The sequence below is a fragment of the Corvus hawaiiensis genome, chromosome 3 (genome assembly GCF_020740725.1).
Source record: "Corvus hawaiiensis isolate bCorHaw1 chromosome 3, bCorHaw1.pri.cur, whole genome shotgun sequence".
Taxonomy (NCBI): Eukaryota; Metazoa; Chordata; class Aves; order Passeriformes; family Corvidae; genus Corvus; species Corvus hawaiiensis.
Window position 1 is genome coordinate 15,968,191 of NC_063215.1, and position 20,810 is coordinate 15,989,000.

At 39.3% G+C, this 20,810-nt stretch overlaps 1 protein-coding gene across 2 annotated transcripts; it reads right to left on the reverse strand.

Moving 5' to 3' along the window:
- Nucleotides 1-582: 582 nt before the first annotated feature.
- Nucleotides 583-20,808, reverse strand: CPSF3 (cleavage and polyadenylation specific factor 3). Of its 2 annotated transcripts, XM_048296559.1 has the most exons (18): nt 20,703-20,808; nt 20,146-20,209; nt 19,655-19,752; nt 18,569-18,697; nt 17,635-17,812; nt 15,956-16,045; nt 14,807-14,957; nt 12,367-12,542; nt 11,686-11,844; nt 10,788-10,934; nt 9,663-9,815; nt 6,886-6,994; nt 6,050-6,148; nt 4,875-4,969; nt 4,233-4,320; nt 3,476-3,545; nt 2,793-2,889; nt 583-782 (listed from the first exon to the last, which is right to left on the reverse strand). In XM_048296559.1, exons 1-18 carry the CDS (start codon nt 20,771-20,773, stop codon nt 681-683), a joined length of 2,076 nt encoding a protein of 691 aa, XP_048152516.1. In that variant the 5' UTR covers nt 20,774-20,808; the 3' UTR covers nt 583-680. The 2 variants fall into 2 exon arrangements, with proteins under 2 accessions (XP_048152516.1, XP_048152517.1); XM_048296560.1 differs by lacking the exons at nt 19,655-19,752; nt 20,146-20,209; nt 20,703-20,808 and having other exon boundaries at nt 17,635-17,684; nt 18,569-18,620.
- Between the last annotated feature and the right edge of the window lie 2 nt (nt 20,809-20,810).

Here is a 20,810-nt window from a genome sequence, read left to right on the forward strand (position 1 = left end):
CACAGCTACCTCAGAGTATCAATCACACTGTATTTGGAATTCTGCTCTGTGTCCTGCAGTGTCTGATTCTCCATGTCCCTTTTCCCAGGCTCGGGTGGTCACCAACGTGGGGACAGCAGTACTCGGGGCAAATGAGGCTGTCACAGGTCATAAGCACCCAATTCTCTTGCAGTTGGTGGTGCTCCTCTAATGGCAATGCCAGCATGCAGCGTTTTAAAGCTCTAAAGCAAGCATGGATTCCATTTTTAATTGTGTTCAAGACCCCTTTGACTTCAAGTAGATACAAGTGTGCAGGCAATCACTTACTCAACAGGAACAAAATTCTATATGCAAACTCAATATATCCAATTTATCCTCCCAACTGGTTCTAATATTTAAAAATACAAAACTCCATTTAACCTTTGTAATTCTGTATTAGGTTAATTTTTTTTCTTATTCCTTGTATGTGCATATAAGAGAACATACGCACACTTTGCCTGATTTAATTGCATCTATATGCACAAATACAGTTGTTATGCGGTTGCTGATCCATTATGTGAAGTAACTCAGCACTTTCACATTCACAGAATTGATATGTTTGACTTACTGAAGAAAAAATTTTTATTTACTCTTAAAAAATAGCCCAAACATATTAAACATTTAAAAGATTTTTTTTAGGCATCCTAGGTTATCTACAGAGGTCAGTATACTGGGCTGAGGGCATCATAAAGCCTCTGTGCAGCCAGTTCCACCATTTCACGAAGGGATTCGTCATCTTCGCTTCCTGGCTCACAGTCAACTGTCTGGGAACAAAAAGAGAAGGATGTTACAACAACTGGCACTTCATGCTCCCTTTCAGCATGAGAAGAATGCTCGAAAGGGGAAAGGAAAAAGTAGTCATGGAAATTATCGAGCAGCACTGTATGTTTTTCAGTGGTCTGCCAGCAGGTAGACGAGTTCAGAGAAGACTTAAGCAAGTCCTGCTGAGGGACAAGAAGTTTAATTTCAAGTCTTATGTTCAGAACTACTATGTAAAATGCATTATGTTTTGTAGATTACATTTAATTCAAAATCAAGTAAAATCACACAAGATTCAGTCCCTGGTGATTTCATTTTATCTGTGAATTCACTCACGCTGTATTAGGTTAATACTGCAAAACGCATGTATTCACCACAGAGGTACAGGCACCACACTGATCTTCCCCCACACATGATGACATTTACACAAAAATAATCCAAACAAATAGATTTTTTACTAAAACAAATCTTCCTAGAGAAAGATGCCCACCCCAAAAATGTAACTTGATCTACATTCACCCCTGACTGCTCTACCTCAAAAACAAAGGGCAGCATTTGAGTAGTAATAATGTTCTTGGGCCTGTGGCCTTTCTAGACTTCAAGACTATACCTCCTTTAATTCAGTATTAACTTGTAACTCTTCTGATCAAGTAACTCTTTCCAACCATAAAGGCTTGGGGGGAGGAAAAAGGCCCTTAAAACAGCAAACATGCATTTAATGTTATCTAGCAATGTTGTAAAAATTCTGTTAATTGTGACAGCACTATGTTAACATGGAAAATACAAACCCACATGTCCCACCAGTCAGATCTACACTAAACAGCTTTTTATTTTAAAGCCAATAATATGCACATAAAGAAGGCCAGAAGATCTTCATTGTAAAATCTGGTTCACAATGGCAGAAGCTTGCCATTGCCAACGCAGTCTGTAAAGTAAGTACTGCAAAGATATACCCTGTTGTAACTGAGCTGCCATTGGGATTTCTGTCAGTACACAAATCTATTAACAATAATGACATATATAAAAATGAAATCAAACTTCCTGATTAAGCAGTATGCATTGCCTTCCAGTCTAGTTACTTTTTTCTTTATTTCAAGAGTTCCTTCACCAGTCCTGTATTTTTCTGTACAATGTACAAACTGAAATGTAGCAACTTTTATTAAAAAATTGAAAAGAGATGGCACAAGTTGTATGTTACCCACAGGGCTGTAACTCACTGTTCTCTGAAGGTAATTAACATTCACTTTTTTGTTTCAATAGGTAACAAATTTTTGGCAGAGGCCAATCTTTTCTTCTGGGTTTGTGGAACACTTAAAACATTTGTTGTGACCCCTTAAGGAGAGCATGTGAGAGCTACTCCATAGAATGAATTTACATTGTATTATTACTATGAATAGAGGCAATACACAATCTATGTTTAAGACATTATTAGTAATGACAGAAAGTCAACACGTTAAAATGCTTAAGAACACGAAGGACATGGCTTTAACCATTCTTTAGAGTTTTACATTACTTGAATATCTAGGTGTGATGGCTTCTTAAAGCACCCTTCTAACAAGCATGACATCCAATTCTGAACCGAGCTAGTAAATTAATGAAGTATTTCTTTTTGTGAGTATTTCAGGCGTTCAATTTAGCTCCAAAAGGATCAAGAGGACAAAAAAAATTATTAACAACATTCCTACCCTGTAACTGTTCAATTATTCAGACCAGAGCCATGCTTTAAAAGCATTTAAAAAATAAATTAACTCAGTGGATTAACCCAGTTTCTCTTCTACAATCTTTCATTATACGTTTTCTCATACAACTGAGCTGCAGAAAAATACTGTGTTTTTTTCTAAATGTACTGCATTTGTTGCATAAACATTGCTAGAAATTTTTAATTAATAACACTCTCTTTTGATACCAAGTACGTTTCCTTAGCAAGTGGGTACATGACACTGTAGGCAGCACTGTGCCAGACAGGAGACTGCTGAACACAGCACACACAGAAGCAAGTGCTTTGCTCTACATACCCGAGTGTCCAGGGAAATGTTGGCAGTCTTTCCATCCACTGTGATGCACAGGACAGAGTCATCTTTGGAACTCACACAGTCCTCTCCGAACATATCCCTAAAGCAAAGACCCATGAGTGTAAGATGTGGCCAAACAGCACAATAAACTCAGGTTTTTCTCTGAACCCTGGGGTGCCTTTGTCAGGTGAGTATCACCTTTCAGCAACAATTATTTAACCCATTCAGATGTAATTAAAAATATCAATCTTTATTATGACAGTGGGTATCAATTAACAGTAAGTATTTTACCAAAATAATCTCATCATAGACAAAGGGAAGGATTCCTTTGATTTCAAAAGAGGCAAGATTTCTACATAAATAACAGACTACACATCAGAGTAAGTTTTAAAAGAGATGTGATCCAAAGTTGTTTTTATTAACAATTTGTAACATAATCTTTGGAGACAACTTAAAAATCTGCTTCTGGAAGAAATAACTGGGCCCTGTATTCAAAATTTTAATGGTGCTGAGAACTTTTTACTGTACCTCTTTCTTGACTTAATTCCTGGCCTTCACAGAAATTAGACTGAAGTAAATTTGCATGAAGTATTTTTACATATCTTTAAACTCTATTATACTAAGACTGTTCTATTTACACGATTAATAGTGCTCATTTTCCTTTAGAAAAAATAAATACAACTTACTGAAGCATGATCTCCATTCTTTTCCTATACACATCCATATCTATTTTTTTGGAAATCTTATTTACTGCAGCTGAAAAGAAAAAAAAAATTTACTTTCACAGACATTTACTGGGAGGGTAAAATGGCTAACTGATAGATTCTAGTCACAAACTGACTTTCCTGAAAAACAGTCCAAAAACTAAATAGAAGATGTATATTTAAACGATTTATTTTAAAATGTATTAAAAAAAAAGAAGATGAGAAAGTAAGAACTGTTATGGGAATTTATAAACTCAGGCCAAAGGATTTTTAACAAATGTGTTGAGTCAGGTATGGGACTAAATACCAAAGGAACACTGACTGCTACTATACAAAATTGTTAAAATATATAATAAAAAGACAAGAGGAGTAATCCAGTGAAAATAAACACCTATTTGTCCATACAGAATCATAGAATCATAAAATGGCCTGGGTTGGGCCATATAAAACTTAATCACTTTAGATTTTTTTGTGTAAGATTTAACTCATTTTAAATAAAGCCATGTTTCCCACAGTCTGTTATCAGCTGCCATGTAAGAGAAAGTTTCAACAAATGAACATGTCACAAATAATGAAGACCAAGTTGTAATTCTGTTTTTCAGTAGCAAATTTTACTCCCTAGTAAGTTCCATAAGGCAAGGAAATACAATAAGGGGATTGCAATCTATTAGAAGGCATTATTTCCCTCTAAGCTAAGGAAGAAATGCCTCAGTTAAATAAGCATACATTAAACTTATACCTTTCTGTATTTTGGGATTTGACTGAACTTCCAGTATCACTGTTGTCACAGTGTCTGCATACATATCATTAGCAGGATTTGCCACCCACTGGAAAACAAAACAAAACAAAATTCCTAAGTTGGATTGAGTGAATAATACAGCATAAAAACAATAGAACATTAATTGCATTCTCCTTTTTCCTTTTCTCTGAATTCCAGCTTCAAATGACTGTCATACATTTCACATCAAATTATTAACTACTTTTAAGTGGGTGTACTCCAGTAACTTCCCATGAAAAATTCAAGCTTTTGAATGTTTCTGAGCACATTTACAAAATAACTAATTACCACAACTCTTTGGGGGAGGAAGGAACACCATTTGATGTTATTTCCAATTACTATCTGCCAAATAAAAAAAGGGCACCATATCTGCCATTATATTCATGAGATGCAGCAAAAAGAAAGCAACTGGCTGTGGATGAATCAAATAATACACATCCACACAGGACGACAGCTCAAGGGGAACTTTGTTCTAGCCTTTGCTCTACTTGTCATCCAACAGAAAACTCCTTAAAACATTGAATTCTGCATGGCATCTGTGTGGTATTGTTTTGCAGAAACTGGAGAACAAAGTTAAGTTTTATCTCCCTCACCAATGCCCACCTCAAGGACTACCATGCCTGGTTCCTGGATCACAGTAATATTTTTGAAAACCTTCAGGGCTGGTTTTTGTTGGATTTCTATTTCTTCTACATCACCTAAGAAGTGACAACAAACAGTTAGCAATAATGAAATTATACTGGAAGCACAACTAACTTTATTTGCATAAGAAAATAGGTGAGTTTAAGAATAAGAGGGGTTGTCTGTTACCAGAACTGCTCAGAGCAGCTTACAAAATGGAACCACATACTCTCTTCCCTCACCTGACAATATTATTTTCTTTCTTCTAGATTGTTTGGGGCTTTTTATTAGTTAATATTGACCCTTTTACTTGGTTTGAATTCTCATACTTGACTGGCCTAGTACACTGATGCTGCGTGAGTACACCAACAAAAAGAAAACAAATGAGAACTTTATTAATTCTGCTCCATTTGCAATAGTAACCAGCTCTTACCCCCTTAAAGGATAACCCATTGCTCACGTAAGCATAGAGCTTAAACCAAAGGCACTTGTGTGCCTGGTAGCACTTGGGTTATGACACCTGAACCTCAACTGAATATAGGTGTTCTCTTCACTAGTGACATGAATTAGATTCTGACACTAGAGAATAAAATAAGTCTGAGCTTTACATCTGGGAAGGGAACCTGCAAATGTGTGTACCTCTAATGAACTAGGACAGGAGCTGCCCCTAACTCTTGAGAAAGCCAGAGAGAGGCACAGAGGATCATCCCAGTCTCAGGTTTAAATGGATTCCCATTCAGGAAAAGCCAACTCTTGCCTCTTAGAGAGGCACAGAAGAGGCTGTCTGTCAAAAAGGAGGGGAGAGCTCTTGTTTTTATGAACTGGATGGCATTAGCCATTCCATTTGGGGCTAGAGATATAAGATCAATTAATAAAGTTTCCATCAGAGTGGCCAGAGCACTCGCTTTAGGGGCTGACAGAGACAGAAATCAGCCTATGCTCTGTATTGCTATATGCTCATCACTTTGTAATAGGATTACAGTAGAATCCCCCCAAAAACCAGTGTAATACTCATGAACTGGATCTGGCAGAAGCTGCATAGTCTAATGAATGTTGTAAAATGGGAAGAAATCTCCAGTCAGAAGACCTCTGAAGACTGGAAGTTGTTTTAAAAGCTGACCAGTGTAAATCATGACCGTGTCCTCCCACATACGCACCGGTGAGTTTCTGTAGCTGGTAACAAAGCAGATTGAAAGGGCCCGTGTAGGGAATGGCCTGTGTCTGTGTCACTGTGCTCATTGCCAGGTCTGTGTAATCTGAAACCATTTTAAAAAGTACATGTTAAAAATTAGCTCTCTGAATTTACTAATCAATAAAATTGCCATTGTAGATAAATAATGGCATTGAAACATTTAAGACAAGAGGGCTGAAAAGGCCAATTTATAAGAGGAAGGTGGAGCACCTATTATAAGATAAATAATATATTTGTGGTTAGGAAACCAGCTTGTTGTATTATCCTGCCTATTAGAGACAAACAATGAACTAGGGCAGCAGAACTGCTTTCCCCCCAGCTCTTCTGACCTTAGATTTAATTCCTCTTCTATTCTGAAAATAGATCAATTCCTTGAGTAATAAAAATCATAGGAGGACTACACAAATATTTTCTCTGTTCTGTAGCTTTTACACTAAAAACTAATGACATTTTAGAAAATGGTAGGACTATTGACTGAGGTGTTTTTTGGTTCTCACTGGAATGTTTTATGCATATTCTTACAGAGGAAAAGGTTTTAAGTAACCTGAAGGGACATAGAATTTTGCTTCTTTTCTGTTAGAGAAAGAAAAGATTTTAAATTTGAGTGAACAATGAATTAAATGCCTTTCTTCTCACTACAACAGTTCAGAACTTAGGGCAAAACTAAAACAAAATAAAACTAAGATGTTCACTAATTGCTTATGAAACACAAAACTGCAGGAAAATACCACAGAACTCTAAGTGTTTTAATGACACAGTAAGTTTCAATTACCTACTGATCACATCACTGTCTATACTTACTGGAGAGGTCACAAGGAGAAAGGATGTGATAGTTAAAATTTCTTTTAACAAGGATTCCAGAAATTCTCTGTCCTTGCTCTGGTTTCTTATCTGCTAAAGATCCCATCACCTGGAGAGAAAAAACACAATATAGTGTGTTACAGCCGGGATTACTGTAACAAGCATATCTCAAAAAGGAGTCCCGTGGAAAAGAAGTATATATGGACAGATTCATGGTAGATGTCTCAGAGATGTTTATTTCTCCAGCCGCATGGCCGGGGCTCTGCTCAGGAACTCTGCAGTCACGGGACCTGAGGGTCCTTGGCCACACCAGGGAACACAAACCAACCAATGGGGAATGAAGCTGACCAGGGGCAGGGAAACGCCGTGCCTCCCCCCCAGGGCCCCTCTCCCAGGGCTACATGGCAGGGGGAGGGACCCAACACCTCACCCATTTTATTTTAATAAAAGGAGAATGAAAACAACTGGATAAACATAACAAGAACAGTTTCAAGACAAAACAAGCCACCCTCCTGAGTCTTTAAATGTCCAAACAGATTCTCCGGAACATCTCAGGGCTGACAGAAGGGAGACAGAACTCTCCGGGCATGCTTTGTGGGGAAACTGAGACAGGAGAGGGTTTAATTTCTTCCCTCCCTCTTTTCATCCCCCCCTCGGCATCGGAGAGGAATTGTAGGGAAATGGAATTGTATAGGGAAGCCATGGGGTGAAAAATGGATTAGGAATAAACTGGGGATGGGGTAAACTTAGGAAGGGGTTCATACTGGGTATAGGGTAAAAGGGGGAAGTAGGTTGTGGGTAGGGAAATTGCAGGGATGGATATTGTTTATAATTTTGTGCATAATGGCTGCCTTTGACGGGAATACCTCCAGGCCCAGTAACATTCGCTGCTTGTAAACCCTTCTTTCCTTGCACTATATCAAACTGTACAACTTCCCCATCTCCTACACTTTGCAGGTAATTTTTAGGGTTATTCCTTTTAATGGCAGTTCTATGGATGAATAGATCTTCCCCTGTATCATCTCGTGTTATAAATCCATAGTTGTTTTTGACATTGTACCATTTCACAGTTCCTGTGATTTTCGTTGCTGTAACTCTTCCTATCACGTGCTTGCGTGTTCGTCGTGGCTGCTGGTCCCGTGTGGCCGCCGCCTCGCCGACTCCGACGTCTCGGCCGGGCCCCCGCGTTGGGGCTGCTCCGCGCTCTCCGAGCGCCGCTGCTCCGGCGCGTGTCTGGGCTCTGCGCGGCCCCGCGTTGCCATCGCCGCTGGCTTCGCACCCTGTGAGCGGTTCCGCTCCGCTGGCTCCACGCTGCTTTGAGAGCGGCCCTGTTTCAGCTCGGTGCTGCGCTGCGCGGCTTCTCGTGTCGCTGTGGAAACCGCCGCTTCTCCCTCCGCAGGGCTCTCCGAGCCGTGTGCTCAGAGCGGCCTGCCACGCCGATGCCCGGTTCCTGGCTGCTCGTGGCCCACGGCACCCGCGGCGCCTGCGGCATTGCTCCCTCACTCGCGGTCGCGTGGCCGGGGACCCCGAGACAGGGATGGGGTCCGCGATAAGGCGCGCGCTCCCGAGGGGGCCGGGTGCATCCAGCGCAGGCACCTCTGCCAACACGGCTGCAGTCGTGCTCCTGGGATGGCGGCCGCGCGGCCTCGGCCACGGGATAAGTATGATCCTCTGCTTTAGGGGTAATGGGACCATACAAATGCTCCTCAAGAGCTTCCCTGATTATAAGGTATGCACAGAAAGCTTCTCTTTGATCCCTTACTTTATCCTAGATCTCGTCCCAGAAACATCCCTCACAAGATTCAGGAGGTTCGATATCAAAAAGTAAGTCTCCAGAAATATAGGAGAACCTTTTGAAAAGCCAGATGAAAAAATGTTCTAGATCTCCCGGCTGCATTACTTTTTTGTTTTGTTGTTCAAGGATTCCTTTAACTTCTAGGTACATTTCTTTCTGTGGCTCAGAGAGCCCCATTTCCCACGATTCTTCCATAGTCCAGAGAGAATATCCAAACCAAGATGAGAAGAGAGAGGTCTAGAGTGGTTTTTTACTCATGAATCTTCCTCAGGGATCGGTGTCTTGCCCGCATTCTCCACCAGTTTGTTACAGCGGGGATTACTGTAACACGCCTATATCAAACCAGGAGTCCAGTGGAAAAGAAGTATATATGGACAGATTCGTGGTAGATGTTTCAGAGATGTTTATTTCTCCAGCCGCATGGCCGGGGCTCTGCTCAGGAACTGCTCAATCACGGGACCAAGGGTCCTTCTGCCCGCGCAGGGAACACACACCAACCAATGGGAACGAGGCTGAGCAGGGGCAGGGAAACCCCGTGCCTCCCCCCCAGGGCCCCTCTCCCAGGGCTCCATGGCAGGGGAGGAGACCCCAACAATAGTGCAACAAGGCACTCTGAAATATTCACAGCTTCAGGTAACTCTAGAGATGAAATACGGTTTTCTGAGAAAAATCAGAGTATAAAATTAACTCTGAAAACAAAAGAAGGTCAGAGTAACCTAGAAACCTTCTGAGACATAACACAAGAAAAGTTTGGAAGAGTGAAAAATCAAAGAAAAAACCCAAAATAGCAAAAAAACAACCTCAAAATAAAAACCCCAAACCAAACCCCGAATACAACTAAACACAAAACAATCACATACTTTGAGACCCCAAAAAACATAAAATTTGAAATCAATTAAAGATAGAGCCTTGAAAGATCCCATGTCGTTCTTATACCAGAAGAAAATACTCTTCTGCATATAAGAAAACATTGATTTCATACCTTGGCAAGTTTTTCTCCTCTGAAGTTTAATGTCACAGCTTCAGTATTCCTAGGATTATGAACTTCTATATGGACTTCATCATTATCCTCATACTCCCGTATCAATGCTGCTTTCAATCTGGCCATTTCATTCTGCTCACCATGAACCAAAATCTGTAAAAAAGACAGTTTTCCTTTTAGCAGAAGTTATTTGTTCAACCAGACATGTTTAGTAAGCAAATTATCCAAGAAAACTGCCATATTCTACCTCATCTTTATAAAAATGCAATTCCATGAGGCCACAGTGTATGAAACATGAGCTCAATTACAGTTCTGTGTGTCTTTGAATTCTCTGCATTATTTGAAGGCTGGGATTTCATAACCCTGAGTATTAGTTGAAAAATACATGCAGCCAAGCAGAGTGTGTTACAGAGACCCCATATAAGTTTTCACACACAAATACATTGTTGTATTATGAAAGGCAAGTTCAACACTAAAAGTCAGTTAGCTTTACATTTTTGTCTTTGTGTGTAGATATAAACATAATAAACATGCAATTCAAAGAGGATGCTTCACAGTTCACAATTTTCTTTGCCAAGTTAAATGCTCTTTTCTTCTGCTATGATTTTTTTCTTTCTTTTCTGTGCTTGCACACTGTTTCTCCACCAGTTTCAGATCCTAGTCCCCATTTTCACATTCTGGTCCTTCACACCTCCTGCTTCCCATGATTTGCTCATGTTTTTCCCTGCAAGTGCTGCCTTTGTCTTTTGCTGTCTGCAACACACCTTCAATCAATGTTTTCTTATTTATTTCTGGGCAAATTGCAGTGAATTATTCCAATACCAGCATCCCAAACTTAATGTCCTATACTGTATCTTACTTGCACAAAACACTGCTTAAACAGATTATGGACCACACCACTGTCTGGAAAGTCATCCCCAGGGATCCCACACACAGACACTCAAGAGCAAGTTCATTTTTACTTTGCTAAGGTAACATGACAAAAAACGATTAAAATCTCCACCTTTAATTATTCAAAGCACATGGATGCTGGCTACTGCTAGACACCTGTCCCTGCCTTGAGTCAAGGCTATGAGCTGGTTTGATGAATCCCACTCTGGAGAAATGGGCAGCATGGATACTGACCACATGTGGAGGTTTCAGGGCCCGGATAAATTCACTAGTTTGTTGATAATCTGTGTGAGCAGAGAAAGAAATGTAATCCACAGACATCTTCAGTGGGAGTTTTTGTCCTGACATAGTTGTGATCTCTTCAGGTTCAGACATGATGTGCTAGAAAAAAAAGGCACCTTAATTAAAAGTAAAGCCTCCTATAGACACCATGTAACTAATGCTTTACATTTTAAAAACCAATGAAATAATAGTGGCAGCCATGTTAAGTGTGAAGCAGTGAAAAAAAAATCTCTTAAATTACCCAGAACACACACTCACACATGAAAAACGCATGCACAATACACATCATTTCATCTTGTGCCTCCTCAGCAGATCTGGGGGTTCATACTTCTTCTAGATAAATCTCTCTAATTTGCATCAAAATGGTAACCAGTGTGTGACTCCTATCTCTAAAGGCAAAGCTAGATGCTGTGGTTGCCCTTAGCCGCTGGAATTTGGAAGGATTTCGTTCCCTACAGATGGACAGTGGCACGAGGTGCACAAGGCAGTCTGATCTCTGACACATAAGTAGTGTTAGATTTAGTATCAAATTCTCTAGAATTAGGATTAGGGCTACCTTCTTGAAAAATTAAGCAGTGGAGAGGTCTAAAGCATCAATCATTCTTTCTCATGGCAAGATAACTGCCCCTAGAAAAGATTCTTCTATATAACATCACTGGAAATGGCCATATGCAAATTTTCTGTACTTTTCAGTAGTATTAGCCAAAAGCAATCAGTTTTGACTACATACCTACCTACCTGACAACAATCTCAGTAAACCAAATAAAGCCACTTGCTATTGACCAATTCTTTACAAACCTAACATGAATGCTACCTGTCATCAAGAGGCTGTGGTGCATGAGCAACTCACCTTAGCAAGAGTTCCTTCAACGCAGTACCCTGCAATAATGACTCCATTTCTCTTATCTGTGCACCAGCTCTCAAACAACTCCCTGGATAAGCCACTCTGCATCATACCTGGGGAAGCCATCACAACACTGGGGCCAATGTCATCAAAGTGATCCATACTCTGAAAAGACACACAGTGCGAGTATCAGTCACCACAACTCACTTCAATGAAGGACAGCCCAGCTGCACCCTTGAACAACGTACGAGAAGGGCCCTGTGTTCACAGATTGTACCCCATCCTCACAAAAGGTACCCTTTGCAGGAAGATTCCTTTTACTGATACCCACAAGGAGTAAACTGCAAGCACAGGGATCTATAGTGGAAGAAATGTTGGGGCCTAAGCTCCCCTCAAACTGCCCTCTAAGCACTGGGACAGCAGGTAACTCAGATATAAACCCGGACCTAATCAATCTAGTAGGTTATTGAGGATATTGACTGGCTCAGCTGATTCGAGCATGGCGCTAAAAACACCAACATCGTGGGTTTGATTCCTGGAGGGGCCACTCACCTAAGAGTTGGACTCCATGATCCTTGTGGGCTCCTTCCAACTCAGAATATTCTATCACAGTATTAAACATGCAAACTATTCAGCAAATATGGACTCTTCTGTCACGTTCACCTTTTGTGAGAATCTCAAGCTTACCTTCAGATTACTAATATGCTTGAAAACAAAAGGATTGTTGATGTTAATTTGCTTGCGGATTTTGTCATTCATGGCATTGACATATGTCTGATAAACTGCCATACACTTCTTTGCCAAAGAGGAGGCATAGTATATGGGGATATCATGGAGTTCAGGATGATTCTGCCAGTATTCATCTAAAACCCAAAACAAACAAACAAAATAATAAAGAAGAACAAAACAAAAAAAAACCCAGCCACCAAACAACAAAACACAAAATTCCATCCACAGCATTATTTATAAAGTGTGTGCTTCTCAGAAACATTAGTAATTTTTATAGAACAGATTTACCAGTGGGCTTTTTCATTTTTATTACAGAATATCACCATCACAGCCTCTTTGTTTTCATCTGCTTTTCTAAAACAGTCACCAGCTGAAACCGTATACAACCAGTACAAACAAACAAACAAACAGGCAAACAAACATGACAAAGGTGAACTTCAGGTCCTTTTGGCAGGTCAAATTTCAATCAACCACCACCTTCAGCTACAAGGTATAAAGTATACATGATACTACACAGCAATAAATCTACATTTATGACACTAGAAGTTTTACTACACCTCTACAATAAAGCTAAAATCTCCCTGTCAAATATTAATTATACATCTAAGAGCCAGGGACATCTGCACACAGATTCGTTCGTGAGAATTCACTATATGAACATCCCGTAAAACAAATCCATGGAATTCAAGGTGAGAAGGAATCACTCAATTATCAAGCCTGGCTTTCTGTATACCACCATCAGTTATATTTTACAAGCCCAACTGGAACAAAAACAAGGAAAGAGTCTCCATAAACCACAACTTAATTTATCAAGATGACAGTAGCCATGAGCTTTCCTAAACACAAAGAAGAGATTTGAATGCAGCTGTACAAACATAACTTACCCATTTTCCCATTTGGATACAGTTCTGCTAGTCTGAAAGATATTTATGTTGCACAACTGAGGCACAATCGTCCAAAAATAGAGGTACTCTTCTGGCTGTATTTGTGCATTTACAATGACATTACAACGGGCTTTTACCTACATTTCTGATTTGCAGGCAAAGCTTCTCATGACATTTCAGAGAGGTTCATTGCCATGACTACTTTAATAAGCTCAGGTTTAAGGTGGAAACAGCCAGTAGAAGATAACCAGTCACAGACTGAATTCATCGCCATAACTTTCTACACCATAACAGTGTTTTATTTTTGTCATACAGAAAGAAGAAAAATAAACACAGAAGCCTGCAGGCTCAACTGTGTAGGCATATGAGATGCAATTGCATTTTCTACCTAATTAAGCATCCAATTGCATGTCTCGCTTTGCTAGATATATTTTCAAGCTTATCTTCAGAAACTCATTGTAATATCTACACACAGCAAAGAGGCAAACAAATTACAACCTAATGGCTACACAAGGTTGAAAACGCTCAGTTTTTATGTTCTCTATAAATTAAAAAAAACCCTCTCAGTCAATGAGAAGTAGTAAATAATCCTACAACGTTGAATACTACCTCTTGCCTAGATCCAAATTTCTTGTTAACATTTGAATAGACTAGTAAGACATTTTGAAAACAAATTAGTTTCTAAGACTGAGCTAAACTGAAAAGTGAGAAAAATTTCAAGTAGTTTAGGGAATGCTTCATATCGAACACCCCTAAATATAAGCATTATAAGCTTGAGATAGTTATCTTCTGATCTTGCCAGCATGTGAATGAGCAGAAAGACTAGTGAAAAAATCACGTAACACAGTACAAATTAAATGTGCTAAAAGGAATCAAAGAGGCCTGGGAATAATTTACTTAAAAACTGTTTTATCTGAAGTACCTTGTAACAACTATCTATATATTTTATGCGAAGTAGCTTGGTATGTTCATGTGTAATTCTCACTCATTTTTGTTCAAAAGCCCCATTTTCTTTTCATTATTATTAGGACTTCAGAAGTGTTAGAAGTCTCCTTTATGGTCTTCTAAGCTTTTCCTATAAAGAGTTTTTCATACTCACACACATAGTTTGTGAATTAAAAGGCAAAAATAGTAGAACTTTAGAAGAAAATATAGCCCTTTTTTAGCAGTACAGTTTAAATATAACAGTTGTTGTTGTAACTGGTTATTTTTCAATTTGTAATAATTGTTCCTAATTGCTGAAATCCTGATTCAAAAAGATTCAAAAGTCAAGCACTTATTACCACACCATCATCTCTTCCTTTCTAGGTCTCCCATCCTACCTCACAAAGCAGAACTGCGGGTTGGTTTACTGGATTTTTTGCATTTGAACAAACATGCATTATATATTAAATTATAGGTAATTAACACGCTGTAAAATGGTTGAAGGAATGGTTCAAGGAATTATAACATCTGAAAACATTCTAAATCACTTTATGTGCCTTTTCATTAAGAGGAGCTGGGAAGGTACATACCTAAGATTAGAAGCAGTTCTTGAGCTCGACCCAGGGCAAACACAGGGATGAGACCTCGGCCCCCTCTGTTGACGATGTCGTGAACGGTGTTGCAGAATCGCGCCTCCCGCTCCTCCCTCTTCTCGTGAATGTGAGTGCCATAAGTGGATTCCTACACGTGGAGAGACAGAGTATTGAGAGGGCTGACACAGACAGTAATTCCTGATCTTCTCCTCTGAACCCAACAAAAAAAAGCAGATAAACATACTGGTGTTAACATGCTGGGGAGAGGAGGGAGAGAGGTCAAAGAGAGGGGAAAATCAAAACCACCCCCAAGTTCCCAAAACCACCCCACCAAGGAAAATAACCGAAACTTCCCCTCTCCCAAACCCCTCCAAGCAATTTAGACAGACAGATCCTGTTAGGACTAAAGAAGTTAGAGCTATTAATTTTGATGCTTCTTTTAAGAAATTTTAACACACTTATTTTCCTAACTGGAAATGCTGCCAGAGCTTTGATGATCATACTGACATGGCCCATTAGTGGTACATGTGCCATGGTTAAACCTCTGCCTTAAAATATAGAAATTATACAAAATACAAGATTTTGATGTGACTTAAAATTAGATTACCAGTTACAGAGAACAGCTAGAAGGGACACAGTAAATGAAGTAATTTGAAAGATCCCAGTGTTTGTTTCCAGATAGAACTGTTGCATAAAATGTTTCCCGTGAGATGCTGTTTTCCAAACATGGATTCAGGATAAAATAATTCACTCAGAAAACAAAACAAAACAAAAATATGAAACAGCACTCAGGCCACCTTGACTGAGGACTAATTCTTAACATATCTGGAAGTAGGTTAGGATCTACTAAAAGAGACATCTGGTTAAATTGGGGTTGGTACAATCCAAGTCAAAATCTAATAAATCTCCCATCTCGGAAAGGTTTGTCTGGAGCCTTAAGGAGCTTCATCAGAAGAATTGTAACTGGAGTTTTCAATACAATGGGAAGCAATGTCAAGAGTTCTAAACACCCAAGTGTTTGGATATTTAACACAAATCACTACCACTGAATCTCCACTGTCTTTGTCATTCTGTTTTGGCTTTAATTAAGTCGTACCCTATTCATAATTAATCACTAATAGAAAGAAATAATTTTGCAAAACTTACAATTATAAGAATATCAGGTTTAATATTGGGAATCTCAGCTGCCATCAGATGTCTGTCTTCCTGCCTTGAAAAATCACCTGTATATAACAGCTGTTGGAGACAAAGAGCAGCAGGTACTCTGGTTACAGGTTCTACCAGGTCAGCAGCCTATAAAAAGCTGTGCAAAGATGGTTTCAAGGAATTTTTGATAATAAGATCAGCTGTACTTTAAATGAGACTCTTCTGATGTGAACAGTGCTTACAATATTAGGTCAACAGTACTATAATACAAGTAATTTAAAATCCAAAAGTAAAGGTTTTTCAAGCTGTACCATAATTCCAACAAAACTAGGTAAACAAATATTAAGCTCTTATTTTTCATTTCAGATATCAAGGTGCCATTTTAAGCATTTCGCATACTTGCACTGATCACTAAGAAGTAAAAGTAGAACATAACATAAAATGCAGCGACTCCTAAGAGGAAGTAAATAGGAGATAAAACTGCATTCACATATCAGAATGCAAATATAATAAATAATCCAATAAAATTATTTATTAAAAATTCTTCTAGGATTTTCTGATACTAAAAAAAAGCCTGTAATCTAATTGATTTTCCAAATGGAACAGTCATGTTCCCCATTACACCAAGAAGTAATTTTTAATTGTTATTTATTTCTAATGGATTCTTAACTGCAGGGTGGAACTGATGGTTTCAAAACTGACATTTTTTTATTTACCAATAATTCCGTTGATGAAAATGTGAACAATCAGTAACATACAGTCAGCGACAGCAGACACCTGGTCTGCCAGGTAACCTATTACCACACGGAGTTAAATAAAATTATGGATATTAAAACCCAATCTATTTCAATCATGCATAGTAAGAGGGACATCTTCGTCATGCCTCAATCAGAAAAAAACCCAAAAAAGAAACACTAAGAGATCTAAATTTTATTGTGATCATTTTAAACTCAGTTCTATTTCTAGGCTTTTTTTAAACTTTGAACTTTTATAATTCTCAATCACTATAAAACATGAACAAACTCCAACTGGGCAGCAAGCCTCATAACCACCTTCTCTCTTCCCTCTTCAGGGCTGTGTGAAACTTTCCTTGGATGGTGATTATCCTGCTGAACCCAATTCATAAGATGAGTTTCAAGTATCTGGTTTTGGCACAGTGCTGCCTGTGATTATATGATGAATTACTTAATCCCCCTGTGCCTAAAATTAACAATGATCTTATTTCTTTAAGTACTTTAGAATACAAGTGTTACGAGAAAAATGTAACTCGCATTGACAAATGCCATTTAAGCACTTGAGACAGGCAGACACGTAAATGAGAATTACAGAAACAAACATCTGTACACAAATTTTACTAAAATGCAGCTTCCACACAACTGCCTCAGCTACCAGCTGCCTCTGATCAGACCAGCATGGGAAGCTACATGTTTAGTGGTTCCAAGTCTGAGTTGTGTCTCAGACTCCCATACAATCCAAACATCTTACCTGATCCAATATGTGTCACTTGCCAGTTTTAATCAATGAGCAAATACATGTCCTAGGCCAAGGCCACTCACCTTGATCTGAGTCCAAGTCTGTTGGACAGCTCCAGCCACAGTGGTGGAGCATAACAGACAATAATAATTAATGACTACATTAGTACTCAGGCTTGATGTCATCATATAATAAAGAGAAAATACCTTCACACCAGCTATTTCAATCATAAACATGGCTGCTCCCAGAACATGGCCTGCGTGGTAGCACCAGAATTTGATTCCTGCCACCTCTTTCACTTCATGGAAGTTGATGGTCTCAATCTTGTCCATGCTTTCTTCGAGGTCTGTTTCTGTGTACAGCATGTCATCCGCTGAGATGTTACTGGATAGAAGTGAAATGGCTTAATATCAGCTCATTTGAGCAGCTGGGAAAAACACTTCCTGGGTTTTCCCCAATGACAGTTAGACTTCCATTCAGTAACACCATGTCTCCTATGTTAGAAATCAAGTCCAGCTACTTAAATGTAGCTCATGCAAGGAGAGTTAAAGTATCTGTCTTTTGAAAGACAGAATAGTCTTCTCAGTTCAGAAGCTGCTCTGTATTTCTCTAAAAGTACCAACAGATTCCCAGCCCTGAACAGAGATCTGCAACTTAGCTTGTAATGGTCCCCAAAAACCACATAGATCCATGCTTTCCCTACCAGCCCAGAATAAACAAATTAAAAGAGGACTGTTCATCAGGTTTCTGACCCAAGCTCAACACAGCTGAGCTGAGATATGCTCAGGACAATTGCAGTCACGTGGAAATGATGAGTCAAGGCATGAAACACAAGAAAACAAAATATAAAAGAGAGGAAAAAAACCCCAACATCTAAGTAACACAGCACTCTTTGTATATTTAGTATTTAGTCTGTCTTTGTCCTGAAGAGTGAATTGTATCTTTAGGAGCTTAAAATTCACTACAAACTATCCATGAGGTAGTAAGATGATTCATTACTTCTAATCTGGTTATATGTAACGTTGCTACTTGTGAAAACATCCAGGTTCATCCAGCTACTTTTGGTAGCTTCATCTTAAGTTTCCCATTGGCTATATAGGTGAAATAATTCAGGAAGAGACACCCCACAGGTTATCTTACCTGACTTTAACATAGTCTGAAAGAAGCCATCTGTAAATAGCTTTTGTGGCATGAGTCATAAATGTCCTTCCCTTAAAACTTGTTTTCTGTAAAAACCATGGCAAAGCCCCACAGTGATCTAAATGGAAACTTAAAATAAGACACACAAATCCAATTAATACATTCATATTACACAACACTAATATATAATATCCATAATTCACTACTTCACTGGACTAACACAGTGTCATGAAAACCCAGAAACAGAATTTTCAGCCTTCTTGTTAACAGTGCTGGTCTATGTTCTGCAGACTAGTGACTAGAAAGACAACCAAGAAAAGGTAAAACTAATACAGGAAATTCTCCATTAATTGCCAAGGTTTTACATGTATAGTATTAGAATTACCTTCTTTTCACAATTTCCATATAAATTTAAAGAGAGAACAGGAACCAGGGACACTAAACATCAAAGATACAAGAAAGCTAAAAACATGATACTAATTTTGCATGTTGCACACTACAGATTAAAACATGATCTCCTAAGATTAAATTATTTGTTCACAATTCTAGTTCAAACTATTTTAAGAAACTACTTTTGAAATACTGATAGAACAAACACAGACCACAAAAACTTGGGATTTTATGGAGAGCTGTTTATTACTGAGTACATCATTTAGAAACGGCTCTCCTCATCTCTCAACCACTAAGCAATACTTAAACCACATTCAAAGGTTGTGTAAGTCTCCAAGAACGTTTTTAACTCAAAGCAAATAGAGCAAAAACCACAACCAATACTCTTCTGCAGTCTTTGTGTAGAAAACTCGAGCTGTCACAATGTGTGTTAAAGCAAGCCAGGTTATAAGAGTCAGAAATCACAGTGAGCTCAGAGGAGAGTTGTGCATCAAAAGTGAATGAACATCCTCAGTATTCAGTCCTTAATTCTAAATGGAGATCCTCCTTTTTTTAGGAGGAGAAAAAAACCCCAGGAAACTAGAATTTTTCCATACCACCTAAAAAACACCTATTTTCAGCCTCTCTTAATAACCTACAAGTGAACACAGCTCAGACCATGACCTTAAGTTATTTGTTCCTTTAGGTGCCACTTACTGACTAATGAGGAGGAGATCAATCTCAGCTGGATCTATCAAATCAATGTAAGGAAGAGCATCCATTCCTTCCAGCCCAGGATGGATTCCACAATCAAGCTGAAAAGTGAAAGAACATTAAAGCTTCTAACAGAACATATAAAAACCTTTCTTCCATTTTGGTCTATTAACTGGTAACTTTTAGCATCATGCAAAGTAAGGGGTTTTTTTTTCATTAAACATTACTTTTAGTATTGGATTTCAAGTAGAATGATTTGGGTTGGAAGCACATGCATTTTATATGGGGATATGGTTTTGTTTCACAGCACAGCCTTGGTGATGCCTAATATCATATATGCTATACTGCCCCAGAAAGCTACAAAATGTGCCTTTTCTAGCACTGTGTCTGACTTCTGTGCAGAGGCTGCATTTAACCTCCAACATTTCAGATCACTTTGATGATCTGAAGTACCACACTGAGAGGGCATACAAATATATTCATGCAATAATTACCATTATTTTTCTTCCTTTAAACTCCAGAATGATGCATGACCTTCCTACTTCTTGGCCAGCACCTCTGCAAAAGGATAGCAAAGTCATGAGGATTGAAACAACCCACACACACTGCAAAGACGTAACTACCTCGGATGCCTTTACTGGGATTACTTTTCTGTGTAGAAATAACAACTGCACGGCCCTTTTAAGCTCAGATATCCAAAGTACCTGAACAGCTGTACTTATCTCAAAGGAAAAGAGGCCCTACGTAACACAGCAGAAATAAAAACAACCTGTTTGAGGAAATTATTTTGGCCTCTTTTGTTTTTTACTGAGCACTCGAGTCTCAAACTACTGACACGTATCATTAAAGTTCACCTAAGTAACAAATCGGGCCGAATAAGCCTGGAGTAGCATCTTCAGGCTGTCCCAAAAACAACGCTTGTGGCGCTACCAGAAGCACACTCAGACGGCAGTGGCACCTTTAAGGGAAAGAAGCAGCTCCCCGCGGTGCCGCCCGGCCCCACCCCGACCCCCCGCGCCCCCCGGCCCGGCGCGGCTCCCCGGGCGCTCACAGGGGCCGGATGAGCAGCTGGTCGCTCTCCTCGGCCGGGATCAGCGCCTCGGCTTTGCGCTTGGCCGCCATGGCGCCGCGCTGCCGCCGCCTTCCGCTGCCCCGCCCG

Bases quoted from the DNA above. Each gene is read 5' to 3' on its own strand.
- CPSF3 (XM_048296559.1), bottom strand. From the start codon at position 20,773: ATGGCGGCCAAGCGCAAAGCCGAGGCGCTGATCCCGGCCGAGGAGAGC. The intron at 11,845-12,366 runs GTAAGCTTGAGA...GTGTCTTTTCAG, and splicing joins AGCATATTAGTAATCTGAAG to AGTATGGATCACTTTGATGA. The intron at 4,321-4,874 runs GTGGGCATTGGT...TTTGTTTTCCAG, and splicing joins CAGGCATGGTAGTCCTTGAG to TGGGTGGCAAATCCTGCTAA.